This window comes from Lagenorhynchus albirostris, chromosome X (assembly GCF_949774975.1).
Source record: "Lagenorhynchus albirostris chromosome X, mLagAlb1.1, whole genome shotgun sequence".
In the NCBI taxonomy this organism is placed as follows: domain Eukaryota; kingdom Metazoa; phylum Chordata; class Mammalia; order Artiodactyla; family Delphinidae; genus Lagenorhynchus; species Lagenorhynchus albirostris.
In genome coordinates this window covers 37,005,385-37,031,092 of record NC_083116.1, presented here as the reverse complement: position 1 = coordinate 37,031,092, position 25,708 = coordinate 37,005,385, and the positions used below count along the sequence as shown (strand labels likewise).

The 25,708-nt window shown below is 44.8% G+C and overlaps 1 protein-coding gene across 1 annotated transcript in view; it reads right to left on the bottom strand.

Moving 5' to 3' along the window:
• Positions 1-1,378: 1,378 nt before the first annotated feature.
• GUCY2F (guanylate cyclase 2F, retinal) overlaps positions 1,379-25,708 on the bottom strand; it is a 98,750-nt gene continuing 74,420 nt past the window's right edge. Inside the window, exons 11-19 of the mRNA XM_060137287.1 lie at positions 24,620-24,769; positions 20,644-20,792; positions 18,218-18,381; positions 17,229-17,421; positions 13,853-14,027; positions 10,474-10,572; positions 7,142-7,236; positions 1,560-1,648; positions 1,379-1,466 (exon numbers count right to left, since the gene is read on the bottom strand). Coding sequence (XP_059993270.1) covers positions 1,379-1,466; positions 1,560-1,648; positions 7,142-7,236; positions 10,474-10,572; positions 13,853-14,027; positions 17,229-17,421; positions 18,218-18,381; positions 20,644-20,792; positions 24,620-24,769 — 1,202 coding nt within the window. The remainder of the gene's footprint in view (positions 1,467-1,559; positions 1,649-7,141; positions 7,237-10,473; positions 10,573-13,852; positions 14,028-17,228; positions 17,422-18,217; positions 18,382-20,643; positions 20,793-24,619; positions 24,770-25,708) is intronic.

Sequence of the window (25,708 nt, the reverse complement as noted above, 5' to 3'; positions counted from 1 at the left end):
ATCCATCTCCAGTGCTGGGAAAGCGCTACCAAGCACGCAACCAATGACGGCGAGTCAGCCGCAGTGTTTTCTGCTGCAAACTCCAACACATTCTTAGGAATGGATAGGTTCTTGTGCGGTACCTCCAATGCCTGTGCCACCCTGCCAGAGGGAAAACCCTTCAAGAGCTTCCAAACCCTTTCCTGCTGTGAGAGAGAGACAGAGGCAGAGGCAGAGACCGAGACTGACTGTGTGCTGTGTGTCTTGGGTGTTTCCTTCCCCACAGGAAAGAATGTCTTGGAGATTGGATGAATGTGTGTCCCAGTTGATCATCTGCTTGTATTGGTTAGGAGGAAAGAACAGAGCCAGGTCCCAGGTGGCACGGGGCCGCAGGGCAGCCACATGTTCAGTACAGAAGCTTTCTGAAGCATAAATGTTTCGACACATAGAGGGTACCTGTGATAGTCACAGAAATGAGGATGCATTGGGTTTTCTTAGGAGAAAAGCAGTCATCGAGAGCTGACAAAGTCAACAAAGGCTAGTGGAAATATAGGAAGAATGTGGATGCCTTTGGTAGCTGCTGTTGGAATTGCGATTATTCTGGAACATGTTAAAAAGACAAGGGAGCAGGAGTGTGTGGAGATGCCCTAATGTTTACTTTAGAATCGTGTGATTTCCACGGATATGTGGAGAGAGCAATGGGTCTGAGGGTCAGTGTCTCCATGAAAGAGAGAATAAGAAAGCAAGATAAAGAAGAGAAAAGATACTGACAGGAGCCCAATAAAGCAATGGATTCCTCAGAAATAAATACATGGGGAGAATTCTTGATAATTAGGCTGTTGTTGCTGCTTCTAGTAGGGGAGGAGGGATGAGGGAAATTGTCCTGAATTCAAGCCAGGCAGTCAGGGAGTTGCCAGGCAGAAGCAATGGGGCAGGGCCTGCAGAGGAAATGACATAAGCATCCCCTCGAAGATGATCTTGCCAATAAATCTTGGGAAAAGGGGGTCGTGGCAATATTGCTGTGTGGCTTAAATAGAGGTGAGTCTCTGAAGACCAGAGGTGGCCCACCGTGAGGCCCAAGTGCTCACGATGAGACAGATGGGTGCACCTGCCTGATAACTGGATAACAAGGCCAGCCTCATTAACATTCAAATACGTTATCAGTGAGGAGGTGAAGCTCTCTCTAAGGCCGGGGCAGCTGACCTCCCTCAGATGCAGCTTGCTCTGCAATAGGCCTCCCCACAAGGTTTTTGCACAACTCAGTGGAGCTTGGAAATTCACCAACTCCATCACACTCTGCCAACAGAATGTAGGCTGAGACTGGCATCCATGCCAAAGGGAGCCCCAGCTTTGAATATCTGGCCAGTTCCTGGGCTCTGTTTTCCTGCTGGCCATTACCTTACGGCTTGTTTCTCACCAGCTGCTTTTCTGCTTTTCTTCTTTGGAAGGCTGCGATCTCCACTGGTTGCAGGCCATGGCCCACTTGCCTGCGGGGCAGGAGAGACACAAAAATAGTTAACGAAGAGAGTGTGGCAGAGAGGGGCATGGGACGATGCTAACTAAGTGTGATCTCCACTTACCCATCTTTGCCCACTGGTGGAGGCACGGGAAGGGGCTTCGTGAAGCCTTTTTTTCCAACCAGCCAGAAGGTCTCTTCTGTGCCTTTGCCCTTATTATAGAAAATACGGAAAATCTTAAACGTGCTATAACCAATTTTCCTAAAGAAGTCCTTCTGTTCAATAGGGTGCAAACATTCTGTTTGGCTCAGAAACTGCCTCTGCTTTCCCCTTATCACCACTCGCTGGAGTCTTCCTTCCTACACGGCTTCTTTGCCATATATACCTAAGGCTCAGACAAGCTCCATAAGCTGCCACAGAGGCCAGATGAAAAGCGAACAGCATTTCAAGCTGTCATCCAGATGTTTTGTCTACCCGCTGACACGCAGCTCCATCTTTGGGAATACGTGGACGTTCCGCTTCATAGCAACCAAACATCTGTACGTTCAATCAAAGATTCCGTTTGTCATTTTTGCCATGGTCTTTTGGAATTAGGCAACCCATTGTCTTTTGTATCTAGAGTACACACATTCAGAGTCCACCTCCCTCCCCAACACTCCACCATCCAATGGCTCTCACAAAACCCAAAAAGGGAATAGAAATGGAAAGCACGCCGTGCAACTTTGATCTTAAGCCCAGGGCATCCTGGCTGCTTTGAGAAGTCTGCATTTCTGCAATGTTCTTTTCTTCCTGCCAAGGGAATCTTACAGAGAGAGACCCCAGGGAGGCCTCCACCTACAGCCCCATTAGTTGACTGTCAAGAACCACAGGTCTGAGAAGAGGAAGGGAATGTAAACTCAAGTTCATTGCCCCAGAGCCTGAGTGATGACCTCAGAAGAGCCAAATTTTCTGCCTCTGCGCTGTCCTCCCCTCTTTCCAATCAACCCTCCTCAACAACATGGTTCTCTCTCCTCCTTTCAATTCTCTTTTCTCTGTCCTGTCATTTCCCCCAATCCGTAAGGGAAAAATGTGTTTACTAAGACTGAGAAAAGTAATGGGATGTGTTTCCAACTCAATCTGAAATATGGTCTCACTCTCGGCAGATCTCATTTGGAACAGTTCTAAATAGTTTAACTTAGAAATTCCAATTAGGTTTGCCCCCCTTTAAATATCAAATCCGTTATTCTCTATGTTACATTACATATATCCATCCCTTAACAATCACGACAACAACCATAATAAAAATTAGCACATTTAACTGGAGAATCTCAAAGCGTTCGCAAATATTTGGTTCAAGGCTCTGAACGAGCCCTCCATGAGGCAAGTAGGAAGAGAATACCACAACAGCCCAACCTCCACGAACAGGCAGCCAACCCACCCTAAACCTAAACCTCAAGTAATTGGACTGTTTGGGGCCACTCTGTTTTCAGAAGAAGTGAGCAACTTGAAAATATGCTCCCGTCACTCATTCTTACATTTATTCCACCCTCGTTGTGTCAGGGCTGGGAATACAGAGATGGCTCTGTCCTTAAGGAGCTCACAGTGTAATTAAATAAAAACAATTATCACGGGCTTCCCTGGTGGCGCAGTGGTTGAGAGTCCGCCTGCCGATGCAGGGGACGTGGGTTCGTGCCCCGGTCTGGGAGGATCCCACGTGCCGCGGAGCGGCTGGGCCCGTGAGCCATGGCTGCTGAGCCTGCGCGTCCGGAGCCTGTGCTCCGCAACGGGAGAGGCCACAACAGTGAGAGGCCCGCGTACCACAAAAAACAAAAAACAAAACAAAAAAACCCCCCAATTATCAGGCCATGTCTTGGGCCCTAAACAGAAGCACAACTCTTCTGCTTCCTCAGCTCTTTATTTTCCTCACAGAACCTAGTACAGTGTCTCGTACAGAACAGGTGCTCAGTAAATAGACTGTTCCATTAACTGGCACTCTCATTCCTTGAGTGCCTGGAATACTCAAGGTGTCGTTGGACCTCATTTTGGTAAAACATACTCTCAAAACTTGACCCCAACCCCCAACCATAGTTGACTGTTTTTCTTGAGCTCTAGGGGCTATGAGGACAGTATGCCAATCCCCAAGGGAGATCTGCAGATGCCAGGATTGTCTAGATATTTGGGTGAGTCCTGGGACATACTGGCATGCCAAAACCAATGGTTGCAAAATAGGATGGAAGTGTTATGGACTCAGGCAAGCTTCCAAATCAAAGAGTATGCTGGGGAGCTCCAGGGGCTCTCTGAGGTTTTGGAGCCCATCCAGGAGAATTCTTAGAATCCTAGCTCTCTGTTTACCCACCCGACTTTCAAAAGTCTGCTGAAGGGAGGTGGGGTGGGGGGAACAAGTATGTAACAACTGAAGCCTAAGGCAAACTCTCTGACTCAGTATCAATCCCTAGGCAGTCCCAGAGACCTCCCAAATAATAGCACCTTACTTTGGCCTGACACTTTTAAGATACTTTGGCACTCCTGTCTTATTTAATCCTCACAAAAACTGTGGAAACTAGGTTTATTATTAACCTCATTCTGCAAATGGGGTCCCTGAGGTTTATGGTGATAAAATGACTTAGCTATGCTAAGCAGGCATAGCTGGGACTTGAACCCAACCCTACTAGACTACAAATTTTCTTTATTTATTTTTTACTATGACTTTGCTATATTTTATTGAGGTATAATTGACATACAACATTATATTAGTTTCATGTGTACAACATAATGATTCGATATTTGTATATATTGTGAAATGATCACAACAAGAAGTCTAGTTAACATCTTAGACTCCAAATTTTAAGTGTTCTCCCCTCTACACCATATAGCTTTTCCAACACACTGGAGTCAAGGGGCAGGTCTAGAGGCCAAAAAGCAACTGCAGGGAATTTTAAAGCTTGTGATTAATGATCTGCCTGATAATCACAGGTCAGAAGAGGCCTCCATGTTGAGAAATGGAAGCACAGAGAAGATGAAGTTACTTGTCCAATGTCACATATTGAGTCATTGATGGGACAAGAATTATGGACCAGACCTTCTGACCTTCATGACTCTGTCAATACAACCTCATTACTTCTTAGCTCAGTTGCTGGTGTGTAAATGTCCACCTCTGGCAAGGACAACAGAAACCAGCTAAGAACAACCATTTGGGGAAATCTTTTCAGAATGTAGAGCTACCTAAGAGGCCCTGGCAAATATACGTGATAAGCCTAGATATATACAAAGTCTCAGCAAGGAGCTTCAAACTTGTTAGGAAAACAGTAACTGAAACAGGACTCATTCATGTAAGAGAAGAGGTAATAAGATGACTTATCGCCAGGCCATTAGGAGAAAAATATTGAAAACAGCAGAAATGGCCCGTTAAGCACTGATGATTCTGTGCCAGTCTAGTACAAGGGGAGGTTGGAGTGGGCAGGGGAACAGGTTCCCAGAGAGTATGAGCTTCTTGTCTCTAAATGTGTCCTCCTCTAAGCTTCCTCATTTTGGTCTCTTTCTTTGTACCCCCCTCCCATCCAATTACTCAACTTCTCTGTGTTCTCCTCTCTCAGCCAATCCAATCCACATCTTTGATCCCACTAAAAGAAACAACTTAAAGCGTCATCACTCCAGTGAAGGAAATGGGATGGGGGGTAGAGGGGGGAAGAGTGTTGCTGTTACTGGATCCAAGCCTTGAGCTGAAGAGAAGAGGCTCTGATGGAGGAATTTTAAGCATCAGCCAGCTGGAAGGAGAGGATGTTTTTGGCCATCAGCTTTGAAATCACACCTGGCTGGCCATCAAATGTAGTCCTTCTGACCCAGGCACGAGAGCGATTCTTGCTTTCCAGCAACACGGTGTGGATGGGGTGGGGGGGGGCGGGTGGTGGTGGAAATGTTAAATCAGAATTTCTAAAGTGTGCTGGTGATGTCGTCTTATTGGGGATATATTGCATGCCCTCAAGGGACAAGGAATCTTCTGTCCCCAAGTCCCTACTAGTTAATAGCCAATACCTGCCTCTGGTGGGGAGGCAGAGGTACAGAGACAGAAAAGATCTCCCCTCCTCTCCCTTCCTTTCTGTGGGTCTTACTTCCTGTCCTTATCCTTCTTTTCATTGGCCCTTCCTTTCCCCTGGGGCACCCTCTCTTCTTCTCTCTCAGTATCTCCCTCTCAATCTCTCTTCCTCAGGAGGTCCCTGTCACCCCAATAACCAAGGCCTGACATGGCCTTAGGGGAAGCCTCTCCCAGCCTCTCCCCCCAAATTCCCTGGGGTAGGGGAAACTGTGAAGTTGCAAAGGGCCCTTCTGAAGTAGTCCTGTTTTTGTATGTGAACCACCCAAAGATGTGATTGCTCCTGACTGGTATTTGGGGGGCAATAAAAACCATGGGGATGGGGGTATATTTTTTCCTTTTCAGTTTCAAAAGTGGCACCTCCTCAGCTCTTAAATTCTCTCTTAAATGAGGGAATCTGTGTCTAGTAATACAGGCAGGCAAGTGCTTCAGGAAGCCAAGCCACCTTCGTCCTCTTCTGCTGAGAAATGTCCAAATATATAGAGGGATCACAAACGCCTTGGGTGATTTGATTCATTGCCTAAGTAATATCGTCCCCCACATCCTATCTTTGCATTCTCTGCAGAGGTGGGAAAGAAACCTCTGTCCCCTAATAAGTGACCCATCCCCCCTGCTAGAAGATATTAAGGATCTATTGGAAGGGACAACCTAGGACTAGCCATTAAGGGAATTAATTGATCAACTAGAATCAGGCCTTCCAATCTTTGACTTCTGAAATCCTTTTATATGTAAATTGCCACTATTTGGGGTAGGCATGCAAATGACAGAAACAAATTGTGCATCACTCAGTGCCCGGATTTTGCTTTGCCGAAGAATAATCACTGAGGAAATAATTTTCATGGACAATGGTATCATAGAAAGACTACTGAATGGGAAGTCAGGCTTCCTGGGTTATGGCCTGACTCTGCTATCAACTGACTATATGACCCTGATCAAATTACTTCACCTTTTTGGGCCTTGGCTCTTCATCTGAAAATGGAGTTAAATTATCAAATCTCTAGAGTTTCTTACAGTTGGGACGACCAGGGGCCCTGGGGTACCCAGAGGAAGATGAAAAGAATCCAGTGGAAATGGTGAAACAAGAAAAAGGAATATTACTATAATCCTGAATCCCAGATCAAGTGATAGTCCTAACAGAGAAAAGGCACTATAAAATGTTTGTCTTTCATCAGAACTGACTGGTCCTTGGGGAAAGACATAAAGCCTCTCTGTAAACAGGGGGTCAATGTTGTGGATGAAAAATCAGAAAGGAGAGTCACCAAGCAGATGGACAGAAAACCCAAACTCGCCAATACTGTAGCACTGCCACATACTAAATGAAATGGAAGTTAGAAAATGTAAATAATAGTGCCGCTCACTGAAATGTCAAATTCTGGGCAATTTTTTAAGAGAGAAAAATGCAACTCCTAGTCAGAAAAATGCAGAGGGATTTTAACGATCCTTCTCACTGTAGCCATATTTTAAAGGAATGAAAGGTGAGGCAAAAAGGAACAATCTTTTGGGAACCAGAAATGGAGCTGGAAATTCGGCCCAAATTATAGTCAGACACCCAGGTAAACTCTTTCAGCAGACCATGACCTCTCCAGGAGCAGGTGTGTCCAAGTGGTTTGACTCAAAAAACAAAAGGACATTATACCTTGAGCTCTGTCCTTCCTCGAAGCTCCACTTCATAGCCTTCACTCAGGGTTCGAAGAATTGTCACCGTGCTGTGACTAACGTGAATGCGATAAGCTGTAAAAGCAAGAGAGGCAAGACTTTGGATCTTTTCAGGTAAAATCAGTGAGAAAAATATTAATGTAATAAATGCCCCCACTTCTAAATGAACTAGACCCTAAGCAAAGTCCCTGAGAGAGAGAGAGAGAGAGAGAGAGAGAGAGAGAGAGAGCTGTAGTTAGAGTTTCACAGGAGGAGGGGACGGAGATGGATGGCCTTTCTCATGAGGCAAAACACCAAATAAAACATTAGCTGTAGCACCTATCAGCCTCCTAGACACTATCTCAGATGAAAGACCATGCAATAGAAAGGTGTTCATTCAACTTGAGGTTTGAGATGAAGAAAAAAGCAACCACTACTTTGCTCTTAGCTGAAGCGTGACCTCCTCTGAGGGAAGTTAAGCTTCAGCAGCTACTCTCACAGGCTGCTGCTGGATCTGAACCCCCAAGGTCTGCCCATCCTACTTAAGAGGCAAAAGGGTGTCTCTTCCACATACATCCATCCAACTGTCTTTCAGTATTGCTGAACTTAAAACATCAGTGAGAAATGTACCAAGACCTCTGCCAACATTCTGTGGTGACTACATCTATAGCTGTCCTTCGGGTGGGTGGCTCTAGCTGTGTACACACATGAATGGATTATTTTCCAACTAATAATCCCAACTTAGGATGAGAGCTTTATATGAGGAACTATGACTAAAACTTCTTTTTAGAAATTAAGTGTAATTCTTTGGTGAAGAACAATCATTTAACTGAGGTAGGATCCTTAACTGTCCTGAAAACTGTCATCCTATGAAGTAAGACCTTGTTCAAGTTTTGTTCAAGAAAAGTCCAAGACAGTCTCTCACACACACTTGAGAAAGTAATTCTTTTAGAATCTGAGTGCAATCTGAGTAGCAAGTCATGGCTGAAAAGAACTGCAAGAAATTTATGCTGTGTTCTACAATGACTTTCCTTCTCTTGACAGCTCAGTACTGTTTGTATCTTCCGCACTACCTCATGGTCACCCAAAACCTCTGCTCCGAAAAGGTTGTCCCATCCTTAAAATTCAGCTAGTGTGTCCCGAGCCAGCCCTATGTGTGACATTCCACTAGCATCTTGTTGCGAGGGAACATTTCAGTAGAATAATCCTACTGATGGGGAACACACAGCTCAATACAGAGAGATGGCTCATGCCAACCACCATCCAGTTGTGTGGCAAGGAAGGTCACTCCAGGGCTGGGTTACTAGTCACTTCCACTCCAGAATCAGTAGATTCAACTGAGCATAAAGGAGGTATTGATGAGATTGATTTTTTAAAAAAATAGACCTATGACACGTCCTAGTCTCATATCCAACATGAACTTAGTCTACCTCTTTACAGATCTTCACTCAGGAGTGGCGCTTAATGTCCTATTTCAGTCATTAGCTTCCAGAAAAGCACTCTAACCAGTTCCTGTAGTGCAGAGACCACATACGTATGCTTCTTTGTATCCCTCACAATGCCTTCCTTGCATAGTCAGTGCTTAATACACACTGCTGTGCATGGTTCACTCCATTTGCTCCTTGCTAGCTGATCCCTGGACGAGGTGCTGCCTGAATCTGAAAATTCACTTTCTGCTCTCAACTCTGTATTTCCAACGTGAAATGTGTGGAGTGAGTTTCCCTGGTGCAGACCAGAACATGACTTCAGCGTTCTCCAAGCTTACATCAGTCCAGAGCACTGTGCCAAATCTGCATTGCGTTTCCATGATCAATTTCACTTCATCTCGGGTTGCACTTCCAGAGCAAAGTTATATGCGTGCGGCAGTTCCTGGATGACTCCTTCCATGGCCTCTGCCATATCTGTGGAGTTCGAAGACTTTCCCAGATGTCAGAAAATGTATTCTGACAACAGCTTCTAAGTTCCATGCTGCCTCCTTAATCATGGCTGCACAGGCTAGATTGACTAAGACTGGACCCGTTGTGCAAGGCTGTTTCCACACATGAGTGATGCGGGGGGGGGGGGTCACACAGGGCACCACCCACTGTGATATAGGCCACCATCATCAGGGACTTGTTTACGTATATTGCTGAAGTTTGAGAAGAGCTTGTCTTGCTTAGTAGCTGCCACAGCCAGGGCTGCTAAGGGCTTAAGTGTTTTTTTTTAATGTAAAATCCATGAAAACTATATATAGAATCTATTGTGGTTCTTGATGCTTTTTTTATACTAGCTTGAACAAATCGCTTTGCTCAACCATAACATAGGTAAAGCACATTTTGATTCTGACATTGCCTTAATAGTAGCAGGAAATAAACAAGGAAGAGTTGCCAGCGGCGCACAAGTGACTTAATGGTTTGTACAGTTTTCTTCTCAGAGAAGTAGGGAGAAATGGTATCTTTGATACCATGCCTGTTTTGATAGAAAGAAGCTAAGAGTTTTATATACAGGCAAGTTGAAATTAATTATTTCAGAATTCCAAGCTCCTTAGATTGAGGGATTATTGCTAGCTAAATTTGAGGGCACTATTGGATGAAGCCAGAACTCCTGGGGTCGTAACGAGTTCAAAAAGAGGACTAGAGCAGCAAACAGAAGCTGGCTGAGAGACAGCTGGCTCTGGGTGTGTCTCCACAAACTAGCTGAAAAACTGAAAAATGTCAGTCCCTTACCTATTTCCTTTTTCAATATGACGCTCCCAAACCTACCGGGTTGGCCAATTTGTTCCTTTACCCAAAGGATTTTTTTGAGTTGTTTTGATCAAATTGTCTGGCTGTTTCAGCGTCACCTAGCTACAGCTTCACGTCTAGAACAACATCATGTTCAATCCAACATCACCCCCTGCTGGTTTGTCATTAGAGACCAAAATAATGTGTGTTAAATCTTCAACTTCTCAAGTTATCTTTGATTTTTCTTTGAAACAGTAAAACATCTCTCTGCTCTCTTTCCCCTCTCTTTTTTAAGAAAATATTTTTTCTTTTTTTTTTTTTACTTGGCTGTGCCGGGTCTTAGTTGTGGCTTGGGTGGTTTTTAGTGGCGGCACGTGGGATCTTTAGTTGCGGCACGTGGGATCTTTAGTTGCGGCACGTGGGATCTTTAGTTGCAGCACGTGGGATCTTTAGTTGCGGCACGTGGGATCTAGTTCCCTGACCAGGGATCGAACCCGGGCCCCTGCATTGGGAGCGCGGAGTCTTAATCACTGGACTACCAGGGAAGTCCCTCTTTCTCCTCTCTTGACGAAGAATCACTTTGTCAGTAGCAGGAGGTTACCATCCCATCCATCCCTCTAGAAGTACTCACGTAACCCTGTTGATTCCATCCGAGAAGCTGTGTTCACAGTGTCTCCAAATAAGCAGTATCTGGGCATGGTGAGGCCCACCACTCCAGCAGCAACCGGCCCTATAGAGTAGCAGGCAATTGGGAGTATAGTCAACAGGTATGCATCCAATGCTAATAGAGGAACACTGCCAAGGGAAGGAATGCAGCTGCATAAAAGAATAAAGTTGCCACTAAATAGCTCTGGGCATCTGAAGGAAGTCTTACAGTGAGTAATGAACTCTTTGCCCTACCGGAAAGCAAATTTATAATGATGAAGAAATGATTACCCTTCTGATTTATACCTTTGTTCCAAGTAACAGTTACACCCAAGATGCTTATATCTGTCAACAGGGACAAATAAGCATTAAACCCAATCAGAAAAGCCTGGGCAGGGATTCAGGATCCAAACATGTTTGTTGCAAGGGAAAAAATGTGGCTCTTTCTCGTGCCTTAGGGTTGGAAGGAGGGATCTCATAGCGCTGTCTCACAAATTGTGTCTATAAAGAGAATTATTGCTAAGACAGTTGGAAAATCTGAAAAGAAGTAGAGTTGACATTCAATCATTTGTGTTAGAGGCATGGAAGAGTAGTATATAAAGATAATCTGAGAATATTTTCTATTTGCCCTTAGAATGGGTTTTGTTCTTGCATTTTAGTACGATCATGTTAAGTGTCCAGAGGGTGAACATTACTTGAAAAAATCTCAGCAACCCTACTGAAAACCTAGTTCAAGATGATCTAGAAATTTCTCCACCTTCACCTTTCTGGTCTCTGTTCTGTTTCTATGTGAAAAGTGTTCAGCATTATCTTTTTGCTGTTTCCTGAATTAGAGAAAATAATTAAGTGTTTTTGCTTCAAAAAGTTCTTTCTGAACATTAATTTTGAAGAATAAAAGTTATGTTTCTCATTTTAATTCATTTCTCACCCATTAAGAAGCATTCATTAAGCCCTGAGCTAGGCACCAAGGGGAATAAAAAATGTAGCACGTGGTCTCAGTTCTCCAGGAGTTTATAATCTAATTGAAGAAAAGAGACTACCAAACTGGAAGCAATTAAGCAACAACCCAAGACAATGTATGGCTGAGGCAAGATAAATGGCACAGGCAGAAGTGCTCTAATAGTTCAGAAAATGGGGGAGGGGTTGCTTATTAAGACCTGGTTCAGTCAAAAATGGCCCAGTGAAGAAGGTAAGGTAAGGTAAGGTTTGTGGTTGGGACTGAGCATGGAATTTTGGGAAGCTCTTAGAGAAAGCAGTCTGCTTAGTTCATGTGCCTAAGGAGAAACTAGAGACAAGGTTGGCTATTGGGTTGTACAAGATGGCAGACCTTGAATCGTTAGAGAAGTTTGAGCAGGGAATTACATGATGAAAATCCTTTTTCTTTTTCTTTCTCAGGTCAGTGTATAGAATGCATTGAAAGGGGAGAAAGTAAAAACAGGGAAAACCGTTAAGTGTAATAGCAGTAATTCAAGCACAAGGTTGTAAGTACTGGAAAGGAGGTGATGATGGACGGAGGGCAAAAAGGAGTGATAAAAGAGAGACATTATCAAAGGAGAAGTGTTGACTGTCTGATTGGCAACCGTGAGGAAATTGGCATGGGCTTATGAGCTTACACTGGTTTGTGGGAAAAGATGACTTGAAGCTTTAGATATGCAGAATTTGAAGTAATGGTGAATCGTCCAAGAAGAGATGTGCTGAGGGGGGTTGTTGATGTGAAACTGAAGCACAAATGGGAGATGAAGGCTTTTCTTTAAAAGAAAAATACTGAACACCTGCTGTGTGCTAAGCATTCAGGATACAAAAATGAGTAAGATCTGGTTCCTGCCATCAAGGAGCTTACAGTCTAATGGAAGGACAGGCAAGCAAACACAGATGTGGTGATGACCATGAGAAGGATGGATAGAAAGAAGCAAGAGTGGAAGCAAGAAGATGCTATTGCAGTGATCCAGGCAAGAGATGCTGGTGGCCTAGAATTAAGCAGTGAGAGTCAAGAAGAGAAAGACAGAATCAAGAAATACTGAAAAGGTAAAACGTTTAAGACTTAGTAATTGGTTGAATGGTGAAGGTCAGGGTGAGGGAGGAGTCGAGGAGGATGACTCTCAAGACTAACTGGAATAACTAGGTAAATGGTGGTGACAACAACTGAAATAGAAAATAAGTACAGGAAGAGGAGGCTGTTTATGTGGGAAGAAAATCATTCTGTTTTGGATCTGTTGAGTCTGAAGTCTGTGTGGAACATTCAAGTGGAAATGTCAGTAGTAAGTCTGCTATATAGGGCTGACGCTTAAGGGAGAAGACGGGTGCTGAAGTTGTAGAGTTGGAAGTCATCAGCACACGAGTGGTAGTTAAATTATAGACATGGATGAGATGACCCAGAAGAGCGTATAAGGGGAGAGAAACAGTGGATGAAAGACAGAACCCTGAGGCATATCAATATTGATGGGACAGAAAAAGACAGAAGAGATTATCAGACAATGGTAGAAATGAAAGCCAGATTGGAGTGGGTTGAGAAATGAATTCGAGGTCAGGACATACAGAGAGCAAGGAGATCACAGCTCAGAGCTTTGCAGAAAATGTGGGAGCAGTTAGAGAGCAGGGATTGCTAAGAGAGCCAGTAAATGAAATGGAGAAGAAGAATTCAGAGACTGAGGAGGAGGTCATAAAAGCCAATTGAGGGAGAATCGTCAAGAATATCAAATGCTGCAGAGATAAGGGCAGACTAGGACCGGGAAAAGTGGTAGGGCTAAAGCCAGATTGCAAAGGGGTTAAAGAGGCAATGGATAGTGAAGAAATGGCAGGATAAATGTCAATCATTCTTCTACAAAATTTGGTAGGAAAGGGATGAAAATGATGGGAGAAGAAAAGGAACCTAGAAGAACAAAGCAAAGATAAAGAGGAGGGGAGCAAGAGGCTAGTAGGTGAGAGACCTGTGAAGATACCTATGAATGTGAAGATAGGTGGAAAGGGTACGATGAAGGGGAGTCCTGAAGATGTTCAAGCAAGTGAAGAGGCGTGTGGGAGAAGAATACTCCAGGAGTTGAGATTTTAACGAATTAAAGCAATTATCCTAAATACCACATGTGCAGGTTGGTCTTGTATCATAGTCAAACATGGACCTGTTGGCTCTAACAGGAAAGGTAGACTGGAAGGGTATGGTACCTAGAACAAGGGTTGCCGCCCACTGGGGTAGGGCAGGTGCTGGGAAGAGAGTAAACTTGGGGAGACATAAAGGAATGATGTAGCACTAGACACCTGGATAATCCAGCTGCCAATAATCAGGGGAGAGCTACCCTCTTCCTCCCGTTTCTAGCCTTCCCTTGAGGTACACGGGAATGTCTTCTCTTGCTTTAGCTGCTGGTTGTTACCTGAGTGCAGGCCTATTCGAATCCGGACTAGCACCTCTGGCATGTGCCGCATCTTGAAGGTACCCACGGAGCTGAGGATATCTAGGGACATGTTTGCAATCTCGGCTGCATGCCTCATGCCATTCCTCTTTGGGAGGCCTGAGGCCACCATGTAAGCATCTCCAATGGTCTCTACCTGGAGATCAGGGGAGATAGAATTAGCAAGTAAATAACGTGTGTGTGTGTGTGTGTGTGTGTGTGTGTGTGTTTTCACAGAGCTTAAAGGGTATGATGGAGGCCAAGTGTTCTTCTTGTAAAGTGAGGAAGCCAGAGAGAGGCTGTCACCGCTTCACAGTCCTGCCTGTACATTAGAATCACTTAAGGAGCTTCACTTAAAAAAATACTGATGTCTAGGTCCCATACCTATAGATTCTGCAGTTACTTCTCAGGTTCCTGTCTGACCCTAGAGAATTACCAGGCTCCAAATAATTCACCTAGGAGAAGGTGCTTTCCCAGCAAGCATTTCTCTAGATGATTTCGGGTCAGTAAGCTAGAACAGCCTTAAGGAAAGTATAGGGAAAAGGAAAGGAAGGAGGTGAACGATTCTGTTCCTTCTGCTTTGCCTCGCTAATATGATGGAGTTAGTTTTGCAGTCTCCTTGGGTGTGAGAACTCAGTCTTTTCCCACCAGCTCCCTCCTCCTGTCCTACTGCCACCTCTCAAAGGAGCAGCAATAGTAGCCCTCAGTTGCTTTGCAGGGGCAGTTAGAGCTGGACCCCTGTAAATAAAGGCAAATGAATCTGTGCTCGTCTTCCCCACAGAAGTGTACTCACTCTTTGAGGTGATTAGCAAGGTGAAACTTTTCAGGTAAATCCGAAAGATAAGTAAGCTGAAGGGACTTCTATGAAATGTGCCTGTCAGACTCTGCTAGTACAAGTTTGGATCCAGTTAAAATCTATGTTCTCCTAAAGAACTGAACTCACAGATTGCCACAGTTAAGAGCATGAAATTCTGAAGTCATACAGCCTCGTTCAGAATTCCAGATGCACCATTTACAAACTGTGTGGCTTTAGTCACGTAATTTAACCTCTCTGTGCTTCAGTATCCTTACCTGTAAAACAGGGATAATGACAGCACCTACCTCCTAGAATTTTCTAAGTACTAAATGATATCAAAGCACTTAAAACCTGTCTGGTGGATAATAAGCGCAAGCCATTAGCACCACCGCCATCATTATCACCACATCATCATCGTCAAACTGACGTGTCTTGAAACAAGTCATAGGATTGTGCCTATGACTCAGCTCCAGAGAAAATTTCATAATTGGCAATAGGCCCCTCATCATGACTTCCCGTGTAGCCAATAACAGCGATCCTTTGCACCTATAGTACTTTGTACCTCAGGATGCTTCCATTCAGGGCCTCCTATACCTGGTGCAATTTGAGAAAAGGATCCCTGCTCTCAGATAAGCGTGCCTGCCTGCACGGAGGAAGGCAACAGTACAATGCAAATACTATATGGGAGGGAGAAACTCACTGGCTGGCCATTATCACTGACTGGTGGTTGACACTTCAGCTTTAATGAGTCAGTCATCCAGGAGCCCCCAGGAATATGGATGAGACAGTTAGAAAGGCAGGGAGCACGGGCACTGTTTGGCCTTGGTGTGAGACTGCTGTGGTGAACTGTGGGTTGTATAAACCACCATAAGGACACAGAAAGGGAAGAGGCGGTATAGAAAGGGGTCTGGTTGAGACGGAGTGGTAGTAGGAGAACTGAAACTGAAAACAAATCACTAACTTCATAATTCTGCAGCAGCCTTCTTCCTTCCATTTCAGATTATCAAGTGCCAGGGGAGGTGACTCCAATTTTACAGGTAAGGAAAATGAAAACACAAACGGTTTTGGTAACTCGCTGCTGGTTCAATGTTTATTTCCTTTGCACTGTGTTGTTTTGATTAAAAATGACTGAAAACTTAGATTCCATTTTTGGATTTATATAGCCCGACTCTGTCCTGAAAACAGCCCACTAGCTTCTTACTGCAGCCGTGAAGTATCAAAATACCTAACAATCTCATTCCCAAGACCCCCGACAATTGTCTGAACAGTATCAGCTGGATTGATTAAACCAGTGGCTGTGTTACTGCCCACACTGAGTCATCTTTGATTTTAGCTTCAACTGAATTAGCTTCCAGTGATTTGTTTTTCTCTTCAGGCTGCTTGAGTTCAACAAGTTAAGACAGGTAGTCTGATTCCATGGATTTTTCCTCCACCGTGGTTTCCATGTGTGCTTCTTGATTAGTTTGCAGCTCCTGCTGATTGACAGGTATGATGTCTATTTCTGAGCCCTATTTAGGCAGCTTGGCCTAGCCCCGAGGCTCTCTACTTGACCTGAAAGGGCCCTGTCTAATCTGAGATAAACACACTGCCCTGTGTGTGATTTGAGAGTTGGAACATTTCATACTACTGTGAAGTATCCAATGAATGGAGCTACTCATTCTCCAGCTCTACCTGGGTTCCTGGGACAGAGGAGCTGTCTAAAGTGTGGGATGCCTGGGGCATCTTTCTCCATCAATAAAACAAGTAACCATGTTGCAGACGTGGAAACGTTCCTATGTAGCTATGAGATTTTTAGTCATTTTCTGCCTAGAGACAGGACAGCACATACAATCAAGGGTAAAGAAGCATGGCACTGAAATGAGTGAATGCAGTCATCTGTTCTGTACTCATCTTCTGCAACCTTTGAAAGGAAGAGTGGAAATTGACAGGCTGGAGGGGTGGGGGGAAGTGGAAGCAGTAGGTTGCAACCTCACAATTAATCACTTCCCAAGACCTCAGACCACTAGGTGGGCTTTAGGTTACCCTACAGCAATCCCAGAGAGCCTCAGGTCCAATAGCTCCTTGACATGTATAATGCCAGAGTTCCCTCCTGTATAAAAACGGTACCTAAAGGAGGAAACCAAGTTTTAACAGCACGTATTAGATGTACACAAACTTTACCAGGATGAACTCTGTCATAGTCATCAACTATGGGCCAGACACCAGTACTTTCTGTATCCCCTTCCGTGTCTGCACTGTGGGTACTTAGAAACTGAAGTGCAATAATGCTTTTTGGCCCCAACCTCTCCTTAGTCCCAGTTCTAGAAAATAGCTCAAAAGAAATCTGACTGGCAATCTCTTGCCGGGTTGAGATTGTTGTTTTGGAAAGTGTGAAATTCTATGCATTCTATTTGGCCTTCATTTCCAATGGGAGACCAATGGAAGTAGTGTACTATTTACATTTTAATTCCTAAATAACAGCATTCAATACAATTGCATCCTTCCTTCCATTTTGGAGTACACATAGGTGAGCCTCATATCAAAATTTCTCTCTGGAATATACTGCTCTGCTAAGTAACGTACCTTGTATACATCATGACTGCCAATGATGGCATCAAAGAGCGTGTACAGGTCATTGAGAAGATCCACCACCTCGATGGGCTCACTCATGGCTGAGATGGTAGTGAAGCCCACAATGTCACTGAAGTACAAGGTGACCAAGTCAAAGCCCTCAGGTTCAACCGTGCAGCCCTTTTTGAGGGATTCAGCAACTGATCTGAAAACAGACACAGCTATTCCTCAGAGGACACAGGTCTCCCTCCAGGCCACACAAAACATCTGCTAGAACACAACTTCTCCAAAAATCACTACCAAGTAAGTGATAAGGAAGAAAATGTCACCTGGATGCAAACACTCATTCTTTCATCTATTTTACAAATAGATATTGAGTGCTTACAATGTGCCAGGCACTGTGACAGGTGCTGGGATGCAGCATTGAGCAGAGAGCCCTGATCTGTACCTTTGTGGAGTTTTTTTCAACTCTCTATCCTTCCTCAGTTCCCCCCAACAACTCCACCCCACCTGAGGGGGAAATGTTCCCAGGCAGCTGCCTTTGCATGAGACTAGCTTCCCCAATTATCTCCTCGAAGATCATGTTACAACATGATAAGGTGCCTTGGAAATTTTGGAAATTGTAGCAACACATAAGGCTTTCACCTAAGGAAGGAAAAACATAGAAAAACAACACTGCTACTTTCCTCTAGGAGCTAAAAAATCTGCCTCCTTTTAATTGGTCAACTTCCAGGCAAAGTTATGAAGTGACACATAGAAAAACCGAGGCATCAAAAACTTAAATGACTAGCATTATCCACAAGCAGTGGAAAATTAGGAAGTGTGCTCTGCTCCCTTGGCTTTCCAATTCTTCTTTGATTTGAAGGTGTGACTCAAACCTACTGGGAGTAGAGAGTGTACAGGACAGGGGGAGGGAGCAGTTAGTTGATGGGTAATTTTTTTCTGTTTTTAATAGAACACATTGTTACAAGCATTCACACTCCTCAGGTGTTCACACATACGGTGGTAGCATCTGTGTTAGAAGCTTTTCCGTCTTCTGTTTTTCAATTTCCAGCTCTTCAGTCCGCTCCCGGATCAAATCTTCCAGGTTGTTAGAATATTGCTCCAGCATCCGAAGCATAGAGTCAATAATATTAGTCTTCTTCCCTTTATTGAAAGTTTTAAACTGGAAGTAAACAGAAAGAGGAGCCAGGGAATTCTTACTTCTTAAACTTAGAGATGATGGAACAGGACCCCCTTATCATAAACTCCTTCCTCTAAAATGAAAAGACAGGAGAGGTGACCCCAAGTATAAAGAGGAAAAGTCACTACCCACCCTTATTGTCACCCTGGCCCACTCACAGGGCTCTTTTTCCCTGAGTAGTTCTTCCCCTACCCTTCTGGTTCTTTCAAGTCTAAGCAAAGGTGCTCTCCAGGCAGGATCCTTCGGTTCTGAGATGCTAGCACCTGAATAGTTAGCCACTTCAAAGGCACCAGGATTTGGTCTTGAGCTCAGGCCAGTTGTGAGTGGGGTCAGGGGAAGAGGGCAGGGAGTGTTCTTTTACTCTTCTAGATCATCAACCTATAAAATCATCCTTATCTTCTAATGCTACCATGTTGCCAGTTCTCGGACAGTGGGAGGTTCTTTGACCTCTTAAATACGACCCAAGCTCGACGTGGTAAGATCTACCCCTATTTCTTACCATGGGGTCCAAGAATAATGGTGTCTCCTAGCACTTGGCCTTCATGTCAGTCAGGGTCATGTAGAAATTCAACTGGTCTTGCCCCTCGTCCTTTAGAGGTGGCTGCATGCCACAGATTTTTAATAAGCCCTCCTGGGACCCTGTTCGTTTACAGAGACAAGGAGCTTGGCATAGCATTGGAATCACGAGGGGTAACCCCTCCTTATTGTTGTATTCAGCATGCAAAATGCTGGGCTGACAACAAGGGAAGACTGGTGGTAATTTTGCTCAGCACATGCCTAGGAATCTGTCCCAATGAACCCTTTTATACAGCTGAGCCACACGTGCTGTATATAGCACTCAATGTCCCAAGGCTAACACTAGGAGTTTCCTTCTTCGCCTGGTCCAGATCTACGTGTCCACCACGGTCCTACAGTAGCCAGCTCAGATGCTTTGGGCGCCCCCTATTGCCTAACCCAGGGAGCCTCCCTCTCTTCCTCTTCCCATTTCAGTTTTATTAGCTGCAGGGAGTTGGGAGGCTACCCTTGTCTTTCAGACAGTCCAAACTTCCACTGAAGCATTTCAGTGAGGGCAGCTCCAAGCAATCTTGTTTGAAGGTCGTATGATGTGCACTCCTTCTATCTATCACCGGCTTCTCTGCTGCCTTCTGAAATAGCATCTCTAGCATCAACACCAGGGCAAATGCTTTTTCTCCTGCCTCATGGTAAGTTTTCAGAAATTTGACCTTCATGGTCCTTTGCCTTTTCCATACTATTGAATACCTGTTTGAGTGTCCTCAAAAAACTCAGCCGGGCTAATGGAGGCATTGTTACCTGGGGACACGGATGACTTCATATTCAGGGCCCCTCAGGCTTTCAATCCAAGTCTTTCTTTTTTCCGCCTCAGATACCTGCCACTCACAAAGCATCTCGGTGCTGTACCCTAGCCAGGCTCCAAAGCCTCTCCGCCAGAGCTGACACAGCACTCCCAGAGAGCACCCTCAGCTTCGGTATCCTGTAGCTTGAACAAATCCCTCAACAGCGTGCTCCAACAGAGGAACCACACCCTAGCAGGGCTCCCTTAGCAGGGCTCTCTCTGTCTGCTCCCCATTTCCCCCTTTTAATCCCCAACTCTAGGGAAAGCGTCAACCTCTTTAGAAACTCAGTATCTTAAGGAGAGAGCTTATCACTTTTCGTGCACTCCATTGCCTCAAGTCATTCCCCAGAAACCTGAGGAATCCCCTGCTCTTGTACTCCACATTTGCACTTCCTTCCATCTGGAACACTGTTTCAAACACCCCATATTTTCCCTGACCCTCCAAAAGCAATCTGGCTTCACTTAAATGGGATACTCATCAGAGTTCTCTGGAATTTCCAAAGCAAAGGGGGCTCTACGAGGATCCCCATCTAGTCCAGGATACATCTATTCCATCTTCTAATGGTCTCAATGCCATTGTCCTGCAAGTGCCTAGTGGTTCAACTCCATCTTTGAAGGGTCAGTTAGATCGGATTGTGGATGGTCTGGAACAGAGGTTCATCAGATACAGAGCGCAAAAACCTATCCTTGTGCTCTTGGAGGATGTGCTGGGGATGCTTCAGCACCAAAGGCCTTCAGATAGCCAATTCCACGCTTCTTCCCCAAGACGAACGCCTTTTTCTCTTGCAAGAGGTTCCACAGTGTGATGACAACCCACGGAGTTCATTTTAGGTAGGCTGGTTTCAGTACGGCTTCTGGGCTGTGAGTGTTAAGATTCACGGAGTCCTTACCTGGTTAAATATTTCATCGAAAGTTGGTCGCTGTTCTGCAGCCTCAGCCCAGCACTGCTTCATCAGCTGGAGACATTCTGGAGGGGCGTGCTCGGGAGGAACCACTGGTCTGTAGACAGGAGGAGGCTTCTTAAGTCTTTCTATGATTTCTGTCCAGAAGCAAGAAGAAAAAGGTCTACAGATTGTGGGGAAAGCACCAAGATTCGGCAAAGATAATTGAGTTTTAGCCAAGAATAGGGTTGGTCAGGAGAAATTACAAAAAGGCAATGTCTTTTGCTTTCTCCTTAGGTGGCCTGAATATAAATTGTATCTGAACAAAGGCTACATCAATCAATGGAGGAAGGACTGAGAAACTAATCAATTGAGCTCTTGGTATCGTTTAAGCACAGCTTTATTCTGCTTCTGCTAGATATTATTTATGTTTTCATTGAAGTATAGTTGATTTACAATGTGTTAATTTCTGGTGTATGGCAAAATGATTCAGTTTATATATATATATGTGTGTGTGTGTGTGTGTGTGTGTGTGTATACACATATATATATTCTTTTTCATATTCTTTTTAATTATGGTTTATTACAGGATATTTAATATAGTTCCCTGTGCTATACATTAGGACCTCGTTGTTTATCCATTGTTTCAATGATCTGGCTCCTTTCACCCACCCCCAAATCATCTAAGCCTCTCAGTCTCTACAGTAGACCCAATTAGCCCCCGCTGAAGGCCCAGGCCCAGCCCAGTTCCGGGCTATGGGTCCTGCCTGGCCCCTAAGGTAAGGGAATTAAGAACTCCAGTAAAGGGACTTCCCTGGTGGTGCAGTGGTTAAGAATCCACCTGCCAACACAGGGCACATGGGTTCGATCCCTGGTCCGGGAAGATCTCACATTCCGCGGAGCAACTAAGCCCACGTGCCACAACTACTGAAGCCTGTGTGCCTAGAGTCCGTGCTCCACAACAAGAGAAGCCACCGCAATGAGAAGCCCGCACACCGCAACGAAGAGTAGTCCCCGCTCGCCGCAACTAGAGAAAGCCCGCGCACAGCAATGAAGACCCAACACAGCCAAAAATAAATAAATAAATAATAAATTTAAAAAAAAAACCTCCAGTAAATAGTTCAGGGCCCCATTGGGATCCTTCTGGCTGCTGGTACTTGAACCCCACTTTCAGTGGAACATTAACTGTGTATCAGACTATGGGCCGAGCACTTTGCATGGTCTCTCTGCTTCCAGCCTCGCCTTCAACAAACCATTCTGAAAACATGGATTTGGCCGTGTCACTTTTTTGCTTAACATCCCTTCATGGATTTTTATTACCCACAGGATAAAATCCAAGCCCCGACTATCTCTTCGGCTTATTTCTTTTTTTTTTTTTTTTTTGGTTGAAGAAAGATTTTACTGCACATGGAAGTTGGAGCTTCCATTTTCAAATTTAATGTCCCACATTTCTCGGAATAGCTTTATTATTTATTAATTTTTACTGGTGTATAGTTGCTTCAGCTCATTTCTTACCCCTAGTCCCCTCTCCACACCCTTGACTTTAACATCCTCATCGTGAACCAAACCTTGCTTCCACCACCAGTGTGCCTTTCCCACCCCTGCCTTGGCTGTAACACTCCAACAGCACTGCTTTATACCATTATAAGTGTCCCCTTGCCTCCGTGAAAGAATTTCAGTTGTTGCCTCTGACTTCTCAGCTCCTTGTGACACCACACCTTCTGCTCTGTTAACCCAGGTTGGCCCACACCAGTAATGGTTTCTCCATCACATCTCTCACCCTGCCCCCAGTGCAATAGACTCCATGGACGTCGACCCCTTGGAGTGCAACCGCCCCATCCAACTCTCTGGTAGAGGGAGTCCCTTTCTGAGAACACCAACGAGTGAAATAGGTCACCTCTCTGCTTAGGCCCAGCATGATTTAGGTCCTCAAGGAGCTCACAGTTTAAATGGGAGGATAAACAATGACCAGCAATATAAGTGCTCTAGCAGATATATGCACAGGAAAACACAGAGGGGACACCTGACCCACACTGAAAAGGTCAGAGAAGGTTTCCCAGTGGAGGTGACATGAGCTGGATGAGGCAAGGTGGGGAGAAGGTAGGGGCAACACGTGTGGAGGCACAGAGGTGGGAGGTAGTGATTTCAGGGCACTGCCAGTCACGTGCCTTAGCTGGAGTATGGGGAGTGACAGAAGATAAGCCTAGAGAGGTGGCTAGGGACCAGATTGTGAAGGGCCTTGTACCTCATGTGAGGAGACTGGGCTTCATTTAACTTGTGATGAGGAACTGTTGGGGGGTTCTAAGTAGAGGAGTGAACTAAAACTCCGAGTGGGGCAAGAGACAACTAAGTATTTTAGGTTTGGTTTGGTTTGATTTTGCAGTTTTTAAATCTTTTATTTTGAAATAAATTTAGACTTCCAGAAAAGTTGTAAAAATAGTACAATAATTGCCTATATATCCTTCACTCGGTTTCCCCCTAATGTTAGCAAATTATTATTTTTTTCTTTTTTGGCCATGCCATGTGGCATGTGGGATCTTAATTCCCCGACCAGGGACTGAACCCATGCCCCCTGCAGTGGAAGCGTGGAGTCTTAACCACTGGACCACCAGGGATGTCCCCGAATGTTAGCAACTTATAAAACTGCAGTACAAAGGAAGTTAATATTGGTACAATACTATTACTAATCTAGAGTCTTTATTTGAATTTCATCAATTTCCCCCTAACGTCCTTTTTCTTTTTTTTTTTTTAACATCTTTATTGGGGTATAATTGCTTTACAATGGTGTGTTAGTTTCTGCTTTATAACAAAGTGAATCAGTTATACATATACATATGTTCCCATATCTCTTCCCTCTTGCGTCTCCCTCCCTCCCACCCTCCCTATCCCACCCCTCCAGGCTGTCACAAAGCACCAAGCCAATATCCCTGTGCCATGAGGCTGCTTCCCACTAGCTATCTACCTTACTACGTTTGTTAGTGTGTATATGCCCATGACTCTCTCTCGCCCTGTCACAGCTCACCCTTCCCCCTCCCCATAACCTCAAGTCCGTTCTCTAGGAGGTCTGCGTCTTTATTCCTGCCTTACCCCTAGGTTCTTCATGACATTTTTTTTCTTAAATTCCATATATATAACGTCCTTTTTCTGTTTCACAATCCAATTCAAGATCCCATATCGTACTTAATTGTTATGTCTCAGTCTCCTCCAATCTGTGATGGTTCCTCATTCCTTCCCTGTCTTTCAGGACTTTGACACTTTTGATGAGTACTGGCCAGTTATTTTGCAGAATGCCTCTCAGCTGGGGTGTGTCTGATGTTTTCTCATGGTTAGATTGAGGTTATGCATTTTGGGGCAAGAATACCACGAGGGTGGTATTGAGCCCTTCTCAGTGCATCATGGCAGGGGTACATGATGTTGATGTACCTTGATCACTTGGTTAAGGTGGTGTCTGCAGGATCCTCCACTAATAAACTTACTCTTTTTCCATTTGTAATTAGTAAATATCTAGTGATTTCATACTTTTAGAATACGTAAACATCCTGCTTCCCCTCAAATTTTGCCTGGTAGCCAAAGATTCTGATGGGAGATAAGGATGAAAGACTATGGCGTGTCACAGGGAAAGAATGGGAGGACTTTTGACATCCAGGAGCATCACTGAGGGGGCACTGAAATGTCTGGCAGGGGGTGTCTCAAAGGAGTAGTAGGGGGCTGCTAAAAAAAGGACTAACGTAAGTCCTGTAGGCCCTTGGCTTATGTCACAGTTTGGAAAACGACCAGCTTCTTGGGTGAGGGTTATTTCTTCCAAATGCCTAAAGCTGTCTGGCTCCAAGTCCCACCTGCACACAAGGGCTGCTTGCAGACCAGTGGGCAGTTAGCACAAACACGGAATCGTGTTCACTCTTCTGGCATATCGCAGCAGCCTGGGTTGGCCTGGTGATCTGGGTCATGGTGGGCTCCTGGTACCCTTTTCTCACCTCCCGCTTACCTTTGGCAGGCAGATCCATCATGCAGAATGGGGTGCCCCGGACCATCACTTCTTGCATGATGATGGCAAAGCTATAGACGTCTCCTGCAAAAGAACGTAACCTGCTGCCCCTCGGGGCTCTCAACAGTTCAGGGGCCATCCACAGCAACTCTGAAAAGAAAGCATTGTGTAATGAATACAGGGCGGATTAACTGACAGCATCTGCAATGCCCTCGAGGGCTCCAAGGGTGCTGTTTCATTGACTGCTTTATATTGGTATTAAGACAGACTGGCATGCTAGTGCCTCCGCGCCCCCCCTTCCCCTGGAGCCTGCATTTATGAATCTAAGGAATTACTCTCAGAGAAAGCATACTACTTTCCCCACACCAGGACCATGCAGGCAGACACAGCGGAGGTGTGGGGAAGGGCAAAGAAGCTCGAAATAAAAAAACTATCTGGTGCTGACTTTCTTGCTCTCTTGAGCCTGCAAGTAGCAGTTGGCAGGCTTCCAGGGAAAGGCGAGTGCCCTGCCCGACTGGTTGCCATGGATTTGCTGTGTGCTGAGATCTATATGTGTCTGATAATTTGACTGTGCTGGGGCTCGAGGAGTCATAAGTTGCTTTCTCCAGGTCTTATCTAAGAGGATTAGAGGATCCCCAATTCTCCTCTGTTCCTTGCAGAGCAAAAGGGTGCAGCAATTCCTTCAACTCAGTTCTGCAAATATTTATTGAGGATTTACTATGTACCAGGCACTGTGCTAGGGACAGGGGCAGTGCCAGAGATGAATTAGACCTTGCCTTTGCCCTTGCAGAGCTCACAGACCAGTGGGCAAGACACACACGTGTACCCCTAACTGCAATACAACAGAGATAGTGATGAGGGCCACTATATAGTGTAAGGAAATGAATCTATTAAAAGCCACTATTGAGAACCCACTGTGTGCTCTGCTGCATTTCAGACCCGAACAGGGAAAAAAAGATATTATCTCTGCTTTCAGAGAGTTATGGCAGAGACTCAGAAATTTGGGGCGAGGGCCCCTTAAGCAATATATAAAGAAATACCAGTTAATAATATAAATTGAGTAGTCAAAAATTGGAGGGAATGCTTCAT